The sequence below is a fragment of the Propithecus coquereli genome, unplaced genomic scaffold (assembly GCF_000956105.1).
Source record: "Propithecus coquereli isolate 6110/MARCELLA unplaced genomic scaffold, Pcoq_1.0 Scaffold134, whole genome shotgun sequence".
NCBI classification, from domain to species: domain Eukaryota; kingdom Metazoa; phylum Chordata; class Mammalia; order Primates; family Indriidae; genus Propithecus; species Propithecus coquereli.
The window spans coordinates 2,951,900-2,973,987 of record NW_012137636.1 but is presented as its reverse complement, the minus strand read 5'-3'; the positions used below and the strand labels follow the sequence as shown (position 1 = coordinate 2,973,987).

At 40.0% G+C, this 22,088-nt stretch overlaps 1 protein-coding gene across 1 annotated transcript in view; it reads right to left on the bottom strand.

Moving 5' to 3' along the window:
• The window catches only part of TBX20 (T-box 20), a 65,686-nt gene extending 46,084 nt beyond the window's left edge, over nt 1-19,602 (bottom strand). Inside the window, exons 1-5 of the mRNA XM_012638771.1 lie at nt 18,930-19,602; nt 15,337-15,589; nt 14,103-14,267; nt 9,778-9,886; nt 5,209-5,367 (exon numbers count right to left, since the gene is read on the bottom strand). Of these exons, the coding sequence (XP_012494225.1) occupies nt 5,209-5,367; nt 9,778-9,886; nt 14,103-14,267; nt 15,337-15,589; nt 18,930-19,056 (813 nt within the window). The 5' untranslated portion in view covers nt 19,057-19,602. The remainder of the gene's footprint in view (nt 1-5,208; nt 5,368-9,777; nt 9,887-14,102; nt 14,268-15,336; nt 15,590-18,929) is intronic.
• Between the last annotated feature and the right edge of the window lie 2,486 nt (nt 19,603-22,088).

Below are 22,088 nucleotides of genomic sequence, written 5' to 3'. Positions count from 1 at the left end.
TTATATCCCTTTATGGAATTTAGGTATTATTTCTCAAATAACACACTTGAGATTTAATGAGGAAGGAGCTGAGTTAGAGACAGTGATTTCAGTTGGATGTCATTTCATTCCATATTCTAATATAGGATGTCTGTCGCTTGTAATGCGATTGACAATATGCCCATCAAACGTGCAGAAAAACAAGAGGTATGACTTCTTTATAATTCAAAAACAATTTCTAAAAGAAGCGATGTTTCTCACTTTGTGAAGACAAAGTGTTAACAAATAAGGATAGTAGTATGTACTTAAAAAATCATGCTGTTTAGTGTGTGTCTCTACATGTATCCAAATTACTAATTTAGTCTAAAATACAACCCTGTTTTTCATGTATGATTTCAGTAATGTAGAACATAATGCAATTCTTGGCCAGAAAATTCACTCTTTCAACATCTCTATTATCTGTAAATAAATGTACGTATAATTGGAGGGCAGATTTGATACTACCAGCTGTGCCAAAGAGAAGGGGACCTTTCACAGTAGTTATTCTCTATGATACTACTGGACTCTGAATCCAGCTGAGGTTCACAGCTATAAGGTGAAATTGGCCCTCAGAGACCATTTCTCCAATTATCAGGAAAAGATCTGACCAAAGGCATTTAAAAATGAAACCTGACCTACACTTCAACTCTACAACAATGGTCTGCCTGCTCCAAAACAATGCATGACCTTTAAATCTTAAATTATAAAATACTTTGTTGAAAGTGTAATGTATTTAGCTTTTATCTAATAATATAAAGAAATGCTATCATTCACTTGCAAAAACCAGAGAAAGAAATAGCAAAAAAGGTCCCATTTTCACTACTTATAAATGAAATTACCAGCCATAATAAATGAGTATTTTCACAAATTTGACTGGAAATTTTGATTTGGATGTTAATAGACATAAAAATGACAGTCCTATCCAAAGTTTAATATATATGAAACTGGTCTTAAATGTGAACTCTTAAATATTCCTCTCTTTCTTTTTATCTCTTTGTTCTTCATGCATGGAAAAATTCTAATATTTAAACTATACTTAGTATATGTTTACCTTATTTCTTCCCTATATATTTATTTTACTATATGTTTGCTATAGGAAAATCAGTACACAAACTTGGTTTAGTGATGAAGACACAGCAGATGTGAGGAGGCCTAGAAAGAGTCAAGGATAACTTCAGAAATAAGCACAGGACTAATGAAAATGTTAACCCCCAAACTGATTGATTCATTCCACATATGTTTATTGAGCACCTGCTATATGAATTTTGATTGGTCTTATGAGGTTTATAAACCATTTGCAAAACTGGTCCCTTAGGATACCAAGTCAAATCTTTGACTATGAAGTGGATTTCAATTTAATAGGTATATGGCTTTGTGCTAGGGACTATGGTTTTAAAGATGGATGCATAAAAATAAACAGACACACCAGGATCTGTTAAAGAAATTAATTGTGAATTTAGTAACTTCCATTGTGGATTATTTAGCAATGAGAGGACACACTAATCATATAAATCTTTATACTTAATGATGTAATAAAGAACACCTGGGCACTGATAGCTGCATTTTGATCCCATTTATGATATCAATTAGAAAAAAAATTTGCAAAAGGAGCAACTAGTGTTGGAATGTGTATTTATTAGTATCTTAGCCAATTTTAATTTAGCTATATTTTCAAATTCAGTTTTTTTTTCCTAACCTTTCACACCATCAGTGGTCAATTCCTTGGCCGTGCAATCCGTCATGATGCCACCAAAAAGGAAGAACTAAGTCCAAGAAGATCAAAACCTCATGAAGTTCTGTTACTCACCAGACTTGTGACCTTGGGTGAATATCCTAACCACTCTGATCTCAGTTTCTTTACCTACAAAACAGGACTCATGGGGCTTCCCTCAGGAGATCAGTGTCAGAATGAAATGAGATATTGAGAAAAAATGTGGAAAGATTTTTGTGAACTAAAAGTAATAAATCCAAACCATGAACTTTAGTTGGATCCTAGTTCAGAGGTTATTTGGCGGGTAGAAAGATTATCAAAGACATTGTTGGTCCATCCTAAAAATTTTAATATGAATTGAATATTAGGTGATATAAAGAAATAACTCCTATTAATTCTCTTAGCTGTGATAAAAATGTTTGGATTACAAGAATAATGTCCTACTGTCAGAATATGCTTGCAGAAGTATTTAGAAGTAAAGCCTCATGATACATGCTACTCAGTTTCAAATGATTCAGGGAAGGGGAAAAGTGTGTACACACAGAGAGAGGGAGGGGGTGAGGGAGAGAACAAGAGGTAAAAGTGAATGTGGCAAAAAATAATTGTTGAATCTGGGTGGAGGGATACATGAGGTTGATTTTACCATTAGTTGAATTTTTTATGTATTTGGAAATTTTCTAAATAAAAAGTTGAGTAGAAGAACAATTAAATGAAATAATGTCATTAATGCATGTGGCTCCTATTAGATGCAGCTAGTGCTTAGTAGATAGTCTAACCTCCAGTTTAGGATGATCACTATCTTGTCACACTTGCTGCTGTGCAGTGTGAACAGTACATTTGGTTTAAAAAAATGAACATAAAAGTTTAAACCCTCTAAAAAAGGATGTCTCAGAGTCCATCAGGGTCAAAAGCTGAGAGGAGGTGAAGTTCTGCTTCCTTGGGAACACCAAGCACCTACAACTTAGAGGTGAAGGACATTGACTCTTGAATCTAACCACCTGGACTCAAATCTGTGATGGGAGGAGCAAGATCACCTCAGATGACTTATTTAACTTTTGACTCAATTTTCCCAACTGTATGATGCTAAATAAAAATACTATTGCTCCTAACTTGTAATATCATTTTAAAGATTAAATAAGATAATGCACTCCAAATGGTGCCTTGTACATAGTAAGTACCCAAATGTTAGCTATTATTATTATGAAAATAATAATAGAAGGGTAAATAATACAGTTCTATTCCAGTGTACCATGATATAAGAGGTCCCGTCAGCATTTATTCAGAAATGCTCTTTCACCTATTAGACCAAACCTAAGGCAATATATTTAGGAACTTCCTTTAATTTTTGTTCTAGCCCTATAATTTTCACTTTAAAAAACCCTATTTACCTATTCTTGCTTTGGCCCTCTTTACAGAGAATTCTAATAAAAGCAATGAAGTTTCCACATGACAAGTTTTTATGTCATTCCCAAACATCAACAGGAATTCTTAAATTAGTATAAATCTAATGTTTTATATTATAAAAGCTATAAATTCAATTAGTATAAAATGAACCAAATGTTTCAGAAATCTTTTCTGAACTTATAATATCTGCATTCTATGTGCCCTCAAGTAACTTAAAAGGGATTGTTGGTTTCAATGTTCCAGAACCTCAGAGAAACTGCGTTAGTGTTTTAGGGCTTTGTGGACTTCTATTTATACCCAAATTTTTAGCTGGGGCATTCTGTGAAAGTTTCTACTCTTGTCATCTTGGAGATAACTCAAAGGGTATAACATTTTGATCTACTATAAGATGATTAATATGATAACAACTATATATTCATTTGTCTCATTAAAAAATATATCACTAAAATTTTAAAATCCAAATTGTGACAAATCCTCTTTCAACATTCCTGAGACAGTCCAATAGTAACCAAATGCCTTATTTATAGAGTGCCTTACAGTTTCCAAAGGCATGTTTATACACACCATTACATTGGATCTTCACAGCAATCCCCTAAAGGGTCTGATCAGTTGTTAGCCCCAGATTACAGGTAGGGAAAATGACATTCATGGTGGGGAAATGAAATCTGCCCAAAGTTGTCCAGGAATTATAGGTGGGCAAGCCTTATACAAGCCTTATATATCCACTCTGGCCATTTTCCCACATCTGGGCTTCCACTCCCTCATCTGTGCAGGCTACCTGTGCTGTCAGATTCATCATGCCTTTCCCGAGAGAATCTACACTGCATCCCCCGGGCTGGCCATGCCATTCTGGACTCTGAGCCACCTATCGGGCCACATCTAACAGTTACTTACTCAGAACCCTAAGGGGAGAGCAACAGTTCTGGCTACTTAGCAAGATATAAAGACCTAGAGAGACTATGAACAACCAAATTTGTCAAGTAAACTGAGAATGCGAGTTCTTTTTACTGAGGTACATCAAAAGGAATTCCACTTTTGGTCCTTCCTAACTGCAGAAAAGTTACTTACCCTCTCTTAGACTCAGCTTCCTCACCTAGAGAGTGTGACCACTGCCACTAGCCGGTCAAGCTTATGCTGACCACAAAAAAAGAAAATGTGTGAGGAAGTGTGTAAAAGTATGTAGCCCTTAGTAAGATCTTGATAAATATTTATAAAGTTGGAATAAACCTTATGAATGAATAAATGTATAAATTTTAAATGTGTTGTACAACAGAGAGTAGAAAATATAGGCTGAGTATCCCTTATCTGAAATGTTTGGGACCAAAAGTGTCTTGGATCTCAGATTTTTTCAGATTTTGGAATATTTGCATTATGCTTCTGAATTGAGCATTCCTAATCCGAAAATCCAAAACTGAAATGCTCCAATGAGCATTTCCTTGAGTGTCATGTCACCACTCAAAAAGTTTTGGATTTCAGAGCATCTTGGATTTTGGATTTTCGGACTAAGAAAGCTCAGCCTACATATAACCCAATATTATAAATTAGATATCTTGATTTTAATTAAATACACAAATGCCTACCTACTGCAATTTGTTATCTAAAGAGACATTGAAAATCATTTTACTAGAATTATCTTACCCTAAATTACAGCTAAATAAGCTTCACGAAATATCTAAAGTACCAGTAGTAATGGACAGTTGGCTAGAATATGTGTGTTTGATTTTGCAGAAAATTTGAACTTTTACATTTGATGAAGCAACAAAAACATGGCTATGCATGTTACCAGGAGGAGGAAAAGGAGGCAGGTAATTTTCCTGAGAAGGCAGACTGGGACAGATTTGGGTGGGGGAGTAGGAAGTGAAAAACCTGACCCGGAGCATTGAAGATTCTAGAAGAGATGGTGCAATATGTGGTTACTCCACATGCTCTCAAGGGTCCTGGGGCTGACACTCAACAGCTCTCTCCAAAGTGAACACGCATTCTGGGTACTGGGATATCCCTTCTCTCCCAGAAAACATAAGAACCTCCTAAACCCTTATCTTATGCAGGAACTCGATTGTGACCTGTACACTCACCAGTTGGTTCTGGTAGGCAGTGACTGCTGTAAAGACTGTCTCTGGGAAGATAAATGTTCTAAATTCTTCAGACTTCAGATTGAGTAATGAGGCCGTGTGGTCTTTCTTCTTAATGATGTGCACCCTTGGCTGGTACTTATGCATTGAGTTCAAAATTATCTACAAGAAAAAGATGGGAAGTACTGAATTTTACATATTTACACTGCTAGACGGGCTAACTCACAGTGAGAAAAAAAAAAAAAAAAAAAAGAACCGTAAGATTTATAATTTCAAAGTGAATTTTAAGATTAGGTTCTACCTTTTCCATTCTTAAGGCAAATTATTTTCATAAGATACTTCAGAGTCATTGTGAATCATATTTTACCAAAACAACTGAGTAACACATGTTGTTTCAAGTGTTCTTTCTGAAATGATTATGGGGGGTCATCTGAAGGATAAGTTTTATTTCTTTTTAAAATCAAGTCCTCAAAATATTTTTTGTTTGCTCGTCTGATTAGACCAAAGGATGCATGTCTAAATTTTCTAAAATAAGAAATCATATATACCAGGGGGTCAGATTACTATTTACGGGGGAAAACAAAACAATTTAGAAAGGCAGTATGATATTAGACAGACGTGGGTTAGAACACTGAATCTGCCACTCTCTAGCCCTATAATCTTAGGTCAAGTGATCTCACCTCTTCTACCTCCAGTTTTCTCAAATGTAAAAATAGTACTAACCTCATAGGGCCGTGGTGAGAATTAGATGATTGACCTCTGTAAAGCACATAGGAAACAGGAAGTGTTCAGTAAATGTGAACTGTATTATTTATGACAGCCTCCTTGATTCCACACTTCCAGTTATAAAACTGAACTTGAATCACAGTGATAGCCATCTTCCACTCTACAGCTAATAAAAATTGCTACATACTCGGAAGTCATAAACATACCATGGTTAACAAGACAGCCAATAGATAATATTTTTATACGTATTTTTAAAATACAATATAAAATTTTACCTTATGAAATCTGGGAAATAAAATTCACTTTCAGATATAGAAGGTTTCCCACATCTTCCCACCTGCCACCCAGACACCTATCTAAATCTGCAAAATTGGGTATGTCTTTCCTGTGATGAGAGAGCTCACATTGTATACTCTCCTCCCCCAAAACCCAGAAGAGAGTCTGGTTCTCAGGAGACATTTGATAAACAGTATGACAGGATCAATGGCGTTCACGGCTGGTTGCTACGCCTAATATTGCATCTGATGGCTCTCTTGCTTTCTTGGCTAATATGGGTGTGGAGAATGACTGTTTCTGCTGATTGACTTTGGCAGAGTTAATACTAGTCACTGTGTGATAACTGATATATAATCAATCTCTCTCTGTGCTGAGATGTAAGCCTACTTAAATTACAGGGCATTAACTGGGACTGAATTTTGAACACACTGCCTTTTTATGATCCCAAACTGGAACAGAAATAACTAAAACAAGTGAAATCTTCAAACATATCAAAATAAACTTTAAAAAATGATAATGGTATCTATTTGTATACTGCTTTTATTCCAAGGAGTTCGAGATATTGACACTCAATCATAAAACTGGAATAAACTTACAGTAACAAAAGCAAACATTTTCCTCCTAATACTATTAATAATATAAGAAAAAACCTTAACATTGAAGATAGGAAAAATTTTCAAATCACTTTCATCCACTCACACATACCTATACCAAAATGGAAAAAGCTCTTAGCTTTAAATAAGCTTCCCCTCCCTCACTTCTACCACGCAAAGGTCAATTTCCTTTGGGAAAGGGTGCTGGATAGGCTCAGACCCCAGACTAAGTCTCTCAGCCCCCAAGGCTCCCTGACTCTCTGCTCAAGCCCTCATGGGCTAAAGAACACTAATAGAAATGTGGAGCCTGCTTCACTCATTAAATTCCCGGGAATAAGAAAATTTCCTGTTGTAAAACTAAAAATGCATCTATAAGAGGAGCTTCTTCAGAACTGATTCAAAGAAATTAGCTAAACAACATAGGATCTAAGAATCTTTCCTTGTAGTTTTCATAACACACTAATTCAAGTGACAAAGGGTTATACTAAATATAAAACTTTTAAATCAAAAATGCATACAGGCAACCATCTAAGACTAAACAATTTGTCAAGGTCTAATCTTGGCATAATCAGGCTAGAACCCAGAGCTCCTGAAACCCAGTTTACCACCCATGAAGCTGATATTAAAACAAAAACATTTCAATTCTGGACAGCTGATCCCAAAATGAACTCTCAAGTCTTTTTAGAAAGACCCAGATAATTCCTCTAAAAGCTCACATGTGGAAAATACCAGAACCATAAAACAATTTCATTCTTCCCTTCGAGGATTTCGGTTAGACCTCAAAAAATTTTAATATGAATGATATTAAGAACGATCATTGACCTACAAAAAAATTACTCAGATACTTCATAAAATTTAACCTGAAAAAAAAATCTGTCAGTGGAAGCATCTTAAAAGGAGAATTATGCCAACATGCTTAAAAATAAAGGTCAATTACTTTTTCTAATACATAAAACAACAGAAACCTATTAACCTACTTCCAATACCCCAGCAGCACCACCAGCAGAGACATGACTTAACCTGGTTCCCCTGATTTAGTTGTAATAAACAAGGTCTCCTTATGGGCAAATGGATGGGAGTAACACCTGAAGTGATTAATTTGGTTCCAGGTTTATTCTAACCACTTGAAACCATATCTAGAACTCTCCTTGTAGAAGACAGTATTTTTGAAGAAAAAAAGAGAAAAAAAATAAAAAAGAAAAAAAAAGAACTCTCTTATTGTCTACTTAAGGCCATCTTTTTTGAGAAAGGTTTTGAAGCACTTCCTCTAAATTGCACAGATCCAATAAAAGCTAAAACCTTAAGTAACAAGAGCTATACTCAATAAAGGGGATAAGAGAAAGAATAATTATATCAGAATATCTAAATTAAGGAAAGAAACTATGTAAATACCCGTGTGCTTTCTGAGAAGGGGAGCAAAAAAGAAACAACATTCTCATCAAAAAGAAGTTTGCAACAGAAAGACAAATACCACATGTTCTCACTCATGTAGGAGCTAAAAAAAATTAATCTCACAGAAATAGAGTAGAATAGTGTTTATCAGAGGTTGGGAAGGGTAGGGAGGAGGGGAATATAGGAAGAGGTTGGTTAAAGGGTTCCAAATTATAGTTAGATAGGAGGAATAAGTTTTAGTGTCCTATAGCACAGTAGGGTGCCTAGAATTAACAAGAATTTACTGTGTATTTCAAAATAGCTATAAGAGAGGATTTTGAATGTTCCCAGGACAAATGTTTGAGGTGACAGAAATGCTAATCACCCTGATTTGATACTTACATGTCATATACATGTATTGAACTATCACATGTACCCCATAAATATGTATATTATTATGTAACAATTTTAAAATTTTTTAAAAAGAAAAAAAGTAGTATGTAAGTCTGCCTAAAGTTTTCTTAGCATAAAATCTAAAACAGAATTTTTATATGAATCTTTATTCAAGAGTATGGAATCACATCCAGGAGAGTGGCTTAAAAAAGCATTTTATCAAATGTGTAAGGGCCTGCATCAGTGGCCATTTGTTCTATTAACTATTATTATGAGCTCAGATTTCTAAATTCCATGTCTTCCACATTTTAATAAACTATTAACACAAAATCAAACTGTTTTGTTTTTAATTATATTATTAATATGTTTTTAATTATATTAATATTATTTAATATTAAAGCATAGAGAATGATTTAATATTCACAGAACTTTCCAAAAAGAGGTTACATAATAAGTAAACAGCACTGTCCCAAAGTTATTTGGACATAAAACCCTTTTGTTCTATTGCATCTCACATGAATGTGTTCTACAGAACACATTTTGGGAAACTCCCATAGGAGGTCTTAGCTCCATTCCCTTTATGCCATGTTGTTATCTGATATACTACCGACAGAAGGTAGATGCTTAACCCAAGAACGGGCTGCCATAGCCTCCAAAAATGCATATTTCCTTTGTTTAGTTGGCTTAGGTGGTGAAACAGTCGGGGAAGACTTGGGAGACACATGGTACAGAAGATGCCTGATCCTCTTATACAGAAATGGCGCACAGCATCCCTGTAAATCTGCGGTGCCCGATCCCAAGACCTCGGCCAGTCTGAGGCCTGTTATAAACCGGGCCGCCCATCACTGTCGCCTTCCCCCCACCAGTCCGTGGAAAAACTGTCTTCCACAAAACTTAGGAACTGGGCAGCACAACAGGAGGTGAGCGGCGGTCGTGCAAGCAAAGCTTCATCTGTATTTACAGCTGCTCCCCATCACTCACATCACCACCTGAGCTCCGTGCCCCTGCCCGTGGAAAATCGTCTTCATGAAACCAGTCTTGACAAAAGCAGTGAGGGTCCCCTGAAGAACACATAATGTTCTCATAGAATGACTCAGAGATGGAAGGTGGGAAGCAGAGAGGGAGAGTAGGAAGGAACTCAGAGAGAAGAAGTTTTATGTGACTTGTTCATTCCATCCCAGGGAACAGGCACAGTCCAAAGCACCATACTTACATGGCCATGTTGATCCAGTTCATTGTTGGTGAGTTTCACCTTTTCAAAAGACACCATCTGTTTGAGTAGCTGGTCGCCAGTAAAAGGAGAGTCTGGGTGCACATAGAGCCTAAGAAAGTTACAAGACAATTTTACCGAGATATTTTTTAAAAATCTGTCTCTGTGGGTTATAAAATGTTCTGATCCTAAAGGAATACATAAGCCTAATGAAAATGGTAAATTTTATTTTCCCCATATGCCTCAAATTTATTAATACTACAATACCAAAATAACTTTAAAACATGTAAAGTATTTCTTCATGTTCCAATGATCTAAAAGACGTGATGCTTAATCAATTTTCTATTATCTGCTGAGCAAGCCATTTTTTAAAGTTGTATTGTCTTTTTCCATCTATCTAGTTAGCTACTGATCTGCTTCTGTCAAATACAAAATCTTATTGTTGGAGATACTTTCAAAAGATAAACTAGGTTACGCTAATTGCATAACGAATTCCTATTATAAGCATGTCTAAAAACCAATGAAAACAAAGAAATTTTTAAATTTATTTTACTTTTTTACAGATGGGTCTCGTTCTGTTGCTCAGGCTGGAGTGAAGCAGCATGATCACAGCTCACTGCAGCCTTGAACTCCTGGGCTCGAGTGATCCTCCCACCTCAGCATCCCAAGTAGCTGGGACTACAGGTGCATGCCACCATGCCCAGCTAATTTGCTTTAAATTTTTTTTAGAGACAGGATCTCACTATGATGCCCAGGCTGGTACTGAACTCCTGGGCTCAAGTGATCCTTCCACCTTAGCCTCCCAAGTTGCTGGGATTATAGGCATGAGCCACTGCACCAAACAATATAAAAGAGAAAACAAAAGAATATGAAAGAGAAAATAATTTTAGAGAATCTATTCTTTAAAGCTTAAAGGTGACTCAGTTTAAAGTTTGTGTTCTTTATAAATGCAAGACAGAGTTATTTTAATACAGTGACATGGAGAACTTTGAATAGTCTGCAGATCAGAGTTGAAAGTCTATTGCTTCTGGTAATTTAAACATTACCACTGTCATCATCAACTGTTTATGTGCTCACTAAATCAGTTGAAACAAGCTGGATACATTTTAAATTATTCAATTTATTTATCTGTAAACAGCTTTAGCAAAAAACAGTGCTTTGAGGGGAAAAAATTATCATTTATTGATCAGTTGCTATGCACAAGGCAATCTTTTATTCACTCACGTTTAAATGCACGTCATTTGTTCTACCTATGACCACCACCCTCAGTACAACTCTTTGTGAATCCCAATCCTAATATCTTCTTCACTTAAAACTTTCTGAAGTTAGAGAGAGACTACAGGACTAACAAAGAAGAAATGAAATCTCTGATTTAATAGGAAAAATTTCTTTATCCATGTAACAAGTTATTATTTGTATCTAAATTTTATATAGGATCCTTACAACAATAATTAAACATAAATATTTTGGTTAGGGCAAAAGTAAAGAGAAAAAAGTCATGAAACCTTTCCTTGTAATATTCACGTGAAGAACAAGAAGTCTGTGCATGTTTTGTCACACGGGACTAAGAGTAGAAGAATTGTGCACACATGCTGAAACTCACAAAGCCCACCAGGATCAATGCACAAAAAAAAGGCTGACAGCACTGAAGATTCTTACCAGACCTATGGAAGAACTTTAAAGCCTTCAGGCATTTGTCTGCCTGTTTATTGCATTGTTTTTAGGAGGAGTGCTCATAATTGTCTTTCAATTATTCTTTGGTAGTACAACCACTTTTCAAGGGTCATCTCTCCCAGGCTGTAACTTTATAGGTGCAGTTGTTTTCCTGATCAGAACCACATTCTTCCCTCCAAAAAAGTCCAAAATTGTTTAAAGTCCTAAAAGTTGATAAAATGTTCCCTCTTTAAGGATCACATTCACCATATGAAATCACATTAATAGAATATTAATTTATTTACATATGAATTATGTACTTTAAAGAAAAAGAAATGACCTATATGAAAATGTAACATTATTTGAGATCATAAATAATGTTTTGACCATTATTACGATCAAATGGTATCATCAAACATTATCTCTTGATTAGAAATGCCTGACCGATGAAATTCAGTCTAAAATAAATTGCTTCAAAGATCTGGAATCACAAAAAATTCTTATCATCAGTACAAAAATTATTGCCTCTCAAGTTCTTCATGTTTCTCTTACGGAGGTAGAAAATATAGTAAACTCTTTTAATAATAATAAAGAATAATTACTAATTATCTAGAATATTTCTATCCCATTATGCACTAAACATTTTTATTTAATATCAATATAAATAAACTGAACTAGGATGAATAAAAAACCATACAGGAAGCCCCTCCTCTCTCAAGTCCCCCAGGGACTTAAAATTCCAGCAATAGCTTAAACATGCTTCAGTTAAGATAGTGTATTGGTACACACTTTCCCTCTCCAACCAGAACAGATTAGTAACATAAACAAGACATGTCATATTTTCAAAGTCTTGCTGGCCTGCACCAGTTACTTCCCCATACCTTCAGATAGGAAGAAAATGTATGTTAAATAAGAATGATTAACTTCTTAGAGGACACACTAGAAAAAGGGGGGGATTGCTTGTAGAAAATGGTCAGGAATCTGCTAAAATATACACTCTCTCTTTTTCTCTCTGTTTAAAACAATATTGAAAAGTCTGAAAGGAAGTTCAAGAATAATGGTAAATTGGCTATTTAATAGTAGAGAACACTAACTCTATGAATTTTAGTATCTATTCTAAACTGTTGACTATTGCTCAACTAAAAAAATGAGTAGCAATATTTTTAAAATATCTTAGTCCTGATTGGTATTTAATATACTGATTTGGAAGGGTCAGGAAGATGTCCATCCTAGTCTCTTATGAGAATGGAAAACCCTGAGAGACTGCTTTTAATTTCTTTTCTAGTGCTGTGGTCTCCAAACCCTGGGGCGAGGACCAACTGATCCATGGACTGTTAGGAACCAACTGCACAGCAAGAGGTGAGTGGTGGGTGAGCGAGGGGAGGGAAGCTTCATCTGCATTTACAGCTGCTCCCCATCTCTCATATCACTGCCTGAGCTCCGCCTCTGCCCCCACGCAGGTCTGTGGAAAAATTGTCTTCCATGAAACTGGTCCCTGGCGTCAAAAAGGTTGTGGACCTCTGCTCTAGCACACTTAACATACTATAAGTGCAATAATGTGATCAACTACTAATTAAGATTAATATTCTATTTGAACTGTATGTATAAATTATTGATTCTATGCTTTGACCATGACTCCATACAAGACAAAAAACACTTACAAAGAACCAGCCACAACTTAAAAGTTCCTAAATCTGTACATCTAAATAAAGTCTTAGCTCTGATACAAACTTCCAATCAATAACAAAAAAATTAGATGGTCATAAAACAACTTAAAAGTTGTAGGGCTTGGTTTTAGAATCCAAAATATAAAGTTAGCTAATATTCTTTGTTTTACATTAAAGTATGCAGTTAGATTCCTATAACCTCAGCTATTATTCATCTAATCAAATACATGTTCCCCTACCACCACCCCACCAAAATGTTCATTTGGTTAAAGCAGCAACAATAAAGGTTTACTTGTGATTTTTTAATTAGTGTACTAATAGAAAAACATTATAAGCAATGATTTCCACACAAATAAATATATATGACCCCTAATATATTAACTGAGCAATGTTTCATGTAAAAGAATGTTAACTTTTTGTTGAATTATATTCATCTGCTAAAATTGCAAAGGGAAGAAAAAAAGAGTTGGCTTTTTTTTTTTTTTTTTACTAAAATCTCTGAGCCCTTTACTGGTCAAAAACAACATGATTTTACCTAAATGATGTTTATTATGTGCAGATATAACTACATGGTTAACAAATATTTATTATAAGCAACCACTTTACTAAAATACACTCTTCTAAAAAAGATTTTAGGGCAACCATTTCATCAGTAGGTTTATTCAGTCTGGTACTAAGTAGTAATTAAAAATGATGTATGTGTATGTATATACAAAATGGGTCCACATTTATAATGAACACTCAAATCAAAATTTAAGAAAAGCTTTGAAATGAATTACTGTATAACAAGAGGTAGAATTAAAGACAAATGTTTTCTCTATGCATAAACTGCCTTTCTGAGAGAGTAGCCCATTTTTCACATAGTCAATCCTGGAGTGTCCAAGCTTGGAATGCTTTCTTGCCAGAGCCCGCTGCTTTAAAAACAAACCTGCTTAAAATCCACACAAGCGGAGACATTCTGCCAGAAAAGTTAATAGGCGCATTTTGCTGGGGTGAAAAATCACAAACCTGGCTGGCAGCGGTGGGTCAGCTTTGCCGGCCACCAGCCAGGAGGACCGGTGGTAGGCGTAGCGGTACCTCTTGTTGTCCACAGGGACTATGTCCATCAGGACTATGTACTTGGCTTCAGGATCCACGCCAGAAAATGACACCCGGATGGTTGGAAACATCCTCCTGACAGAGAGACAGAGAGAAATGCCCCTGTTCACACTGCCTACGGAACTGACCGGAACCAGGGAGGGAGGGAGAGAAAGAGTCCAACTTCCCTTCCTATCTGGTCAGTCCCTAAACCCTCATTGCCCTCAATGCTAGGTGAAAAGGAAGGGGGTGGGTGGGTGTGTGTGTGTGTGTGTGTGTGTTTTAAAACCAAAAGGTCTGTGATTAGGGAAAATCCTATGCATTTTAATGATCAAGCACATTAAGACCCAAAGTCTCAGGAGCCGACCCAGTCATGCCACCCGTATCCCAGCGACAAAACTCAGTTCCTGCAAAATAAAAGCCAAGAGCGGGGTTCTCCGATGGGTTTGAAAAACCCTCCAGGTATTTCCCAGGGTCCCAAGAGCTAGAGCAACCAAGTTCAGCCGACCACCGACCTTCAGAGCCTTTGCCCTGTCCCGAATGCCCACACCCCAGCGGCTTCCTGGGGCCAGAGCCTGCCAGGCTCTGGAGCCAAGAGGCCTTCAAGCCAGCGCTCCTTCCCACTGGGAATGTTATCGTTTTGAATTTCATTCTTCCGCTTCGTTTTAATTTTAGTTTTTAATAGGAGCTGGCAGCTTCTGCAAATTGAGGATGATAAAAGGGACATACCCACCTTCTTCAAACCACCCCACAGCCCACCCTGCACCCTGGCACAAATTCCCCTTCCCTGGAGATCCTGACCCTGCACTCCCAATCCCTCCCCAGTTGCAGGGAGCGGAGACTTGTGCTCTCCAAGTCAGTGCACCTCCCAGTCCCTGTGCCCTTCTCATCAAAGGTAGGGTGGGGCTTCCCACCGCCAGATGCCAAGAACAGAAACAATTTCCACAGCTCTTTTCAAAGGCAAATTGGTGAAGTGAAGCCCAAGAACAGAAACCATTTCCACAGCTCTTTTCAAAGGCAAATTGGTGAAGTGAAGCCCTCTTTGAGAAAGGCTGCCTCTCAGTTCTCCTAAGCCAGCTGGCTCTCATCTAATTCCTGGAAGTGCCCTAAGCCACCCAGGATGCCTCCCCCACTCTCCACTCCGTAGCCCCCAAGGCCCTACTACCTGCCCGATTTGGTGATGATCATCTCGGTACCCAGCTCATGGAATTTGTCCCAAAGCTCCTTGGTCTCCAGGCTGCAGGCAATTTTGGCCATTTCCTCGCTGGGGATGATGGGGGTGGTGGGGATGAGCGGCTCCGTGCAGAGAGAGGAAGAGGCTGGGCTGCTGCTGCCGCCTCTGCCAAACTCCCCATGAGCATCCAGGCTGGTCAGCTCGCCCAGGGGCTGGGCACAGGATGACTTCTCCACAAATTGCTCTGGAGGCAAAGAGAATGGAGAATGACAGCTGACATTGTTCAACAAGGAAAGATTCTGAAAGGAGAACAGTGTAACTAAAATAGGCACCTGGATTTAACTCAGGAAAAGTTAAGCTCAGAAACTCCAGGATGGTAGGTATTACCCATCACTATACAAAATGGTGCCTGGGATTTCCATGGAGTGATGTTCCCAGTGCTTACTTACTGAACCAAACTAGTGAGTTCTAGAGTTATGGCTTGTTACCACCATTACTGAAACCCACTTTGGGGAATAAAAATGTGAGGAGTGGAGAAGGGAAAAGGTGGTGATCATGAGAAATGAAAAGCAAGTATCCTATAGTTATCCTTCTCAAATTATACATTTAGCAGTTGTGTGGGACCTGGTTCCAGTCCTGCCTCTTTAACAACCAAGAGAGAGTCTCTCCATGGAGACCTAGGGAGTGAGGAGATCAGTACCTTCCACACTTTAAGAGGAACTTTTCCTTCCCTCCTGGAGCCCTCTCCCCATAAGATAAAAGGAAAGGATGATAGAGGGGTGGGAGAAAAGTGGAGATGTGGTTTAAAAAAAAAATAGTCACTTCACTTGTGTGCCTGGCTCTCAGTTTTCTAGGCTTAAGGATGAGAGAGTGCAATTAGAACATTTGTAATAAATGTTCTAATGTTATATTTCCTTTCAGCCTACAATCTTAAGAAAAGGCGTTAGCATAGAGCTTGCTAAATCACAGGATCAGGATCTATAGCAATTTTTTGGACCAGGCATGGAACAATTATGGAGGGGTGATGTGTATCATTTTTTTCTCACACACACACAAAAATGTGCTGGAAGTGAGGAAAACAACCCCAACCCTAGGCTAGAGGCCAGTAAAGTGGGAAGACTGCTTTGCCATCCACCACCAGGTTGGAATACCACTGCCTATGAACCAAACATTCTCCTCCACAGCTGATAAGGGCCCAGGACTACACCAGTCACTTTGATGGAATACAGGGGGGCTTTTGTAATCATCCCAATTATTTTCCATCCCTTAAAAAAGAAACTACTTGAATTAGCAATGTGAAGCTGATCGCTTAGAACAACTCTGTTCTAAGTGCCCTCAAGGAATCAGAGCAAGTTTTAAATGTGCATATGTATGTTGTACATGTATATGCTATATATGGGTATATGTGACAGGTATATATCATAAAATATTTTATTTCTCACACTTCTCCTTGACATAGGGAAAATAGGAAATAGAGAAATTTTACCTTTCTTCTTCTCATGCAATGATAATCTAACTCATGGAAATGTTTTAAATTAGTAATAATCAAATTAATTGCCATCCTGATTTTTTTTTCAAATTCAAAGAAAGGGAGCCAGGCCCTGGCAAAATCTCATTTTCTACTGCTATTTTCAGAAACACATTCACATGGTATCTTTATAGGGAATTAAGAAGTAGCCTTAAAATCTTTCTTATTTTCTGACAACTGAAAGAGGCAAACTCCCTAAGACCCAGACCAACGCGTCAGGGTTGGGAACTGGAGGAGGAAGAAAATAAAATATAAATGCTCTAGTGGACTGAGGCAGTTCTTTTAAATAGACTTCGTAAGTTTAAATGGGCAATCACGGGACACTTTGGGAACCCTCCCCTCCACAACTCTATAGTTTGCTTCAACAAAGCTACCAAGTTCTCTCTTAACAGAACCCCTTAGAGTTCCCCTTGCTAGAGTCCGTGGTTTGCAGTCATTGATTGTGCCCTGCCCAAGCGGCAGACAAAAACGCCAGCTAGTTCTTTCAGAGTCTATCTCAAAAGCCAGGGGAAGGATGCTCATTTTACAGACTGTCATGTGGTGAGGGGGTAGATGGGGTGTTGTGAGCTGAGGTGGGCTTTATAGTTGAGGATTTAGAAATTTAGAAAGTAGTATTTCTTAGGAAAATAGAGAAGAAAGTAATACTGAAATGACAGTGCGGCTGGAGTTGGCATGTTTCCCTGTCTGCACTTCTGTCAGGAATTTTAACCTGAAATCCTCTTTTCCTCCTAGGTACCAAACTAAGGTGGGGGTGTTTGCAGTGAATTCAGGGGCCTCCTAAACAAGAGTGGATAATGCTGGGAAGTCCCACAATATGACTTTGAAATTAGTAGTTATTTCCCCCCCCCCAAACAATTGGGGTTTGTTGGATGGGTTGTTTTCATTTTTCCATTTCTTTGGCAGATTTAGATTTAGAGGAGAGGTAAGGGGGAAGAGCCAGGGAACGGGAGTGAAAACCTTGGAGGAGAGACTTTCTGTTTTCTGGAGATCTTCCGGTTTCTTTTTCCTTGGTTCTAAATTGCTACAGGAATTTTAGTTCTCTCGTCTCTCTGTCCAAGAACCTTATTTTTCATCTCTAACATTTCTTCTTTCATATTATTATATTATTATTATTTTGGATATGATACGTTAAAGTGTTGGGATGGTTGGGGGAAGAAAGGAGGGTTAAAAAAGAAAAATTACCTTAAGTTTGCTATGACTATTTTCACTATTTTAGGAATACCAGATAATCAGGATATGTAATAATTATTTCCCCGAGGACCCAAGACATGATGTCGGGAACACTTCTTTCTGTCTCAATTGTAAGGGGATTTTAAAACACTTATCTCCAGCAGTTTCTTTTCCTTACAACTCATTAGTGCTAAGGAGAACATAATCCCTCTTTCCCTTTACTCTGAGCCTAGTGTTTTCTATAAATGGTAAAGGTTGTTAAATAAACAATATAACTAAAAGTTGAGGAATTTAGGAAACGGTTACTGGTTAATGTTTTTGCCAATCTCAACCGAAAATGACGACAGTTATAAAATGATGTCTTACTGATAAGTCTGGAGCTTCTGTGAAGAAAATGTTCCTGTGGGGAGAACTGGCTTATTGTACTGCACTCTACAGCGGTTTTAAGGAGCTGTTTAGTCTATTCAAATCAGAGCGAAAACAAATTTAAACTGGTTTCTTGTGAAGTTGGTTTGTGTCTCCTTGGTTTCAAATGCACAAGCAGGTGTCACATGCGCAAGTAAATCCTGTTGGGCCTTAAAAGGGGGGTTATTTTTTATCCCCGAATGCTTTTATTCCAACAAACATACACACACACATCCCCATATGTTCGACCTGACAACGGGATTCTAGACAAACAGGGAGAACGACTAAACCAAATACAAGATGTGATACTTGCAGTATTTAACAGACTGTGAAGCCTCCAGAGAAAACTTGGGCCGAAAGGAAAAACTTCCCATCTCCGATGTATGGCTCATGGCCTGAGGGTCTGGGAGACTGAGGGACACGCGGATGCGCAGCACCTCCGTCCCCTGCCCACCGCAGACGGCCAGGCAGTTCGACTTACCCAGGGGTTTGATGGTGTTCTCCGTCGCTTCCTTCTCCTTGGAGCCGCCGCTCGACATAAGTGCGGCGATGGAGAAGGCGTTGGCCCGGGAGGAGAGCTGGGGCTTAGGAGACGCCGTGAACTCCATGGCCCCCAGCGCGCGGTCCTGCTCAGGGACGGGGTCTGTCGAACGGCTGTCCAGCTTCCCAAGGAAGACAAAGACCCGAAACACAGCGCAAAGTTTCCGAGTGCAGTGACAGACACAGAAGAGCCGGGGACCCCAGAAGACTCAGTTCAGAGCTCCGCACTGGCCTCTCCTCTCCCCCACCGCAAAGCCCCGGAGCCGCAGAGACTTCGAACCAACTGGAGAGGAAGGAAGAGGACCAACTGGGGACTCAAGCGGGTGCGCACGTCCCAGCGCGCTCGACAGGACTACCCCGTGCACCGCCCGAAGCCAGAAACGAGTATCAGCTGAGCAAAGCGCAGGGGTCCCTGAGCACCCCTTCTGGGTCTTTCCTCCCTCCCAGCCTGGGTACAGCCGGAGCGTCCCAAGCTGCAAGGAGGTGGCTGGCTACCTGTCGAGCTAGGGCGCCAGCGCCAGGGAGCCCAAGCGCGGGCGTGCGGAGCGCGGCGCGACGGACACTGCGCCCGGGCGCTCGCGGCCCTGCGCCTTAATTTGCTGGCGGCGGCGATCGCGGCGGCCCGCAGCCAGTCAGCGCCGCCCCACGTCACCGCTTCCTGATTCCGCCGCCGGGGGCGGGGCCGGGGGCCAGGCGGGGAGGGCACGCCTAGGGCGCGGCGCCCGCGTGCCCTCGCGCCCCTGCGGGACCCCAGCCCAGCACCCGATCAGAGAAAGGGGTACCCCCACCACGCTGGCTCAGTTGCTGTGGACACCGCCGCACCCAGGGGCGGGAGGGCTGTGCGCACTGTCGGGAGAGGGCACTTTTGTCGCGGCCTAACACCCGGGATCCGGGCGTGGCCCAGTTCGGGAACCCAGATCAGAAAAAGCCTCTGGAAGTTCTCACTTCTTCCATTCCTTTTCTTACCCGCGTTCAAAGTTCCAAAAGAAAGTCGGGAAGTGCTAAGTAGAGCGGAAACCGGCGTGGCTGAGCAGGCGCCAACCGGCCAGGTCCCATACTCTGGAAGACTCTCAGGGCTGAGACTCCTACCCGACGGTACCCAAATTCTGTCTCCTTGACCGTGGGGCTGACAAACGCAGCCCTGAGAAAGATAAGCTGAGGGAGAGCTGGGAACATTCGGCAAAGGATGCTGCTCTCAGAACCACGGGATCTGCTGCGCACCGGCGCACCTCTCGCCTGGGGTTCCTATTCGCAAGAGGGACTCTGGAAAGTGGGGCGGCGACGAAAAGGAAGGCGAAGGTCTGGGCTCGGAGCCCTTCGGGGACCACGCGACGCGCAGTGGGAGAGTGCGAGCCTTACAGCTCCCGGGCAAAGCGGACACTGAACTCTTAGCTTCTGCAAATGCAGCTGCGAGCAGGGCTTCCCATTGCCGCGTATGAGGGCGTCCTGTTGGCCTTGTTCAGCTTGAATAACTCAAATTCTCAGAATTCGCAGGATAATCCGCTTCACTTGGAGCCATGTAAACTCAAGCTGACATACATACTCAAACCGTACATGTAAATATTTGCTCTCCTTTCCAGCCAGTAGGTCTGGCGATTAGGAGCCTCTTGCTGGGTCTTAAAATTTTTTTTCAATTAAAATTAAAATTAATTTAAAATAAAATAGTTCCCATTTCTCACTGCACCACGCCAAACTCCTGAAATAAAATTATGGGGGAAAACTGAAAGTCAGAACAGCTGTTGAGAACGTTTGCGTAAACAGAATGATGACATCCAGGAGAGTCAAGATTTAAGCCTGTCTTGGTTATCCTGTGTCAATAGTTTTTAAGAAGGTGCTGCATGAAGGTGACTAAAAAAAAGCACTCTGATATCATTATCGAAGTGCAAAGTGTCTATACGTAAATGTTTGGGAAATTCGTAAAACTATACATTTTGGTGCTGGAAGGCGTTTATGCAGTTGTTTAGTCGGTCTCCATTTGGTTTTGAGAGAGAAAAACTGCCCGGAGTGGCCGAGAGGCGCATCTCCCCTCTAGTCCACTCCACCGGCTAGAGGTAGACGGGAGCGCAGGACTCACACTCCAGGCCCCAGCCCTGATGAGACCCTGGCCCTGCAGCTGTGGCTGGGCGGTTCCAGGGACTTCGATAGTAGCTAACGACGTCTGGCGACCAGGCTTTCAGATTAAACTGCGGTTAAGAACAGAGGCTAACCATGGGATGCATCAGAAGGTCAGTTTCCATTCTGGAATCCTTTGCTGGTTTGGGACAATCCAAACCCAACCCCGGCCCTTCGGTTATCAAAGCCTCCAAATCCCCCCAGACACATACACCACCTTCTCAGTGTAAGTGACATTTCCTCCTTTGGAATGTAGGGCGCACACTGATTCCTTTCCTGTATCAAGTACCTAGGGTTTGTCCACGAAGAAAGATTTCCCTCGACAAGTGGGGTTTTCTTGGGGGGCATGTCATGGTTAGTGTAGATCTTGATATATGTATAAGCTTCAACAGAGTGTCTGAGATCTTGTTTGCTGGATTTCGTTTTTTAAAATTTTCTCTGCAATTATACCTCAACTAAAAAAAAAAACACACCTTGTGATTGCAGAAAAAAAGCCGTGTCTTTTCTTAATTACCTTAATGGCTCATACTGAAATTTGAATAATATTATGAGAATAACATTTTCAGAAAAATTGACGGAGCAAGAGGAAAACTGAATTGCCCCAACTCGGTTTCCGTCTCCTTTGCAAGTGCCAACGCGGCCTGAGCCCAGTTCTGTGTATCTTGTGTGCAGGAAACCCGGACTGTTCATCCTATTAAAAGGTAAAGCACTAAGCAAGAAAAGCTGAGCGATCGGTAGGAGGCGGGAGGCAATCCAGGGGAATTGAAAAGGCCACTTAAACAAATCCGGGCGCGAAAGGTGAGCCATTTGGGGATCCCTAGGCTATGCATCTTGTTGGTGTTGAAACCGCCGCAGTAAAACACATGCTGCAACATTATTATCGCGGGCACACTGTCCTCCTCTTAGATTTATTGCCTTTGTAAATCAATACGGTGCTATAAAAATGGGGAACCTGTGCTGCGCAGAGAGGTACTGTCAAAGGATGATT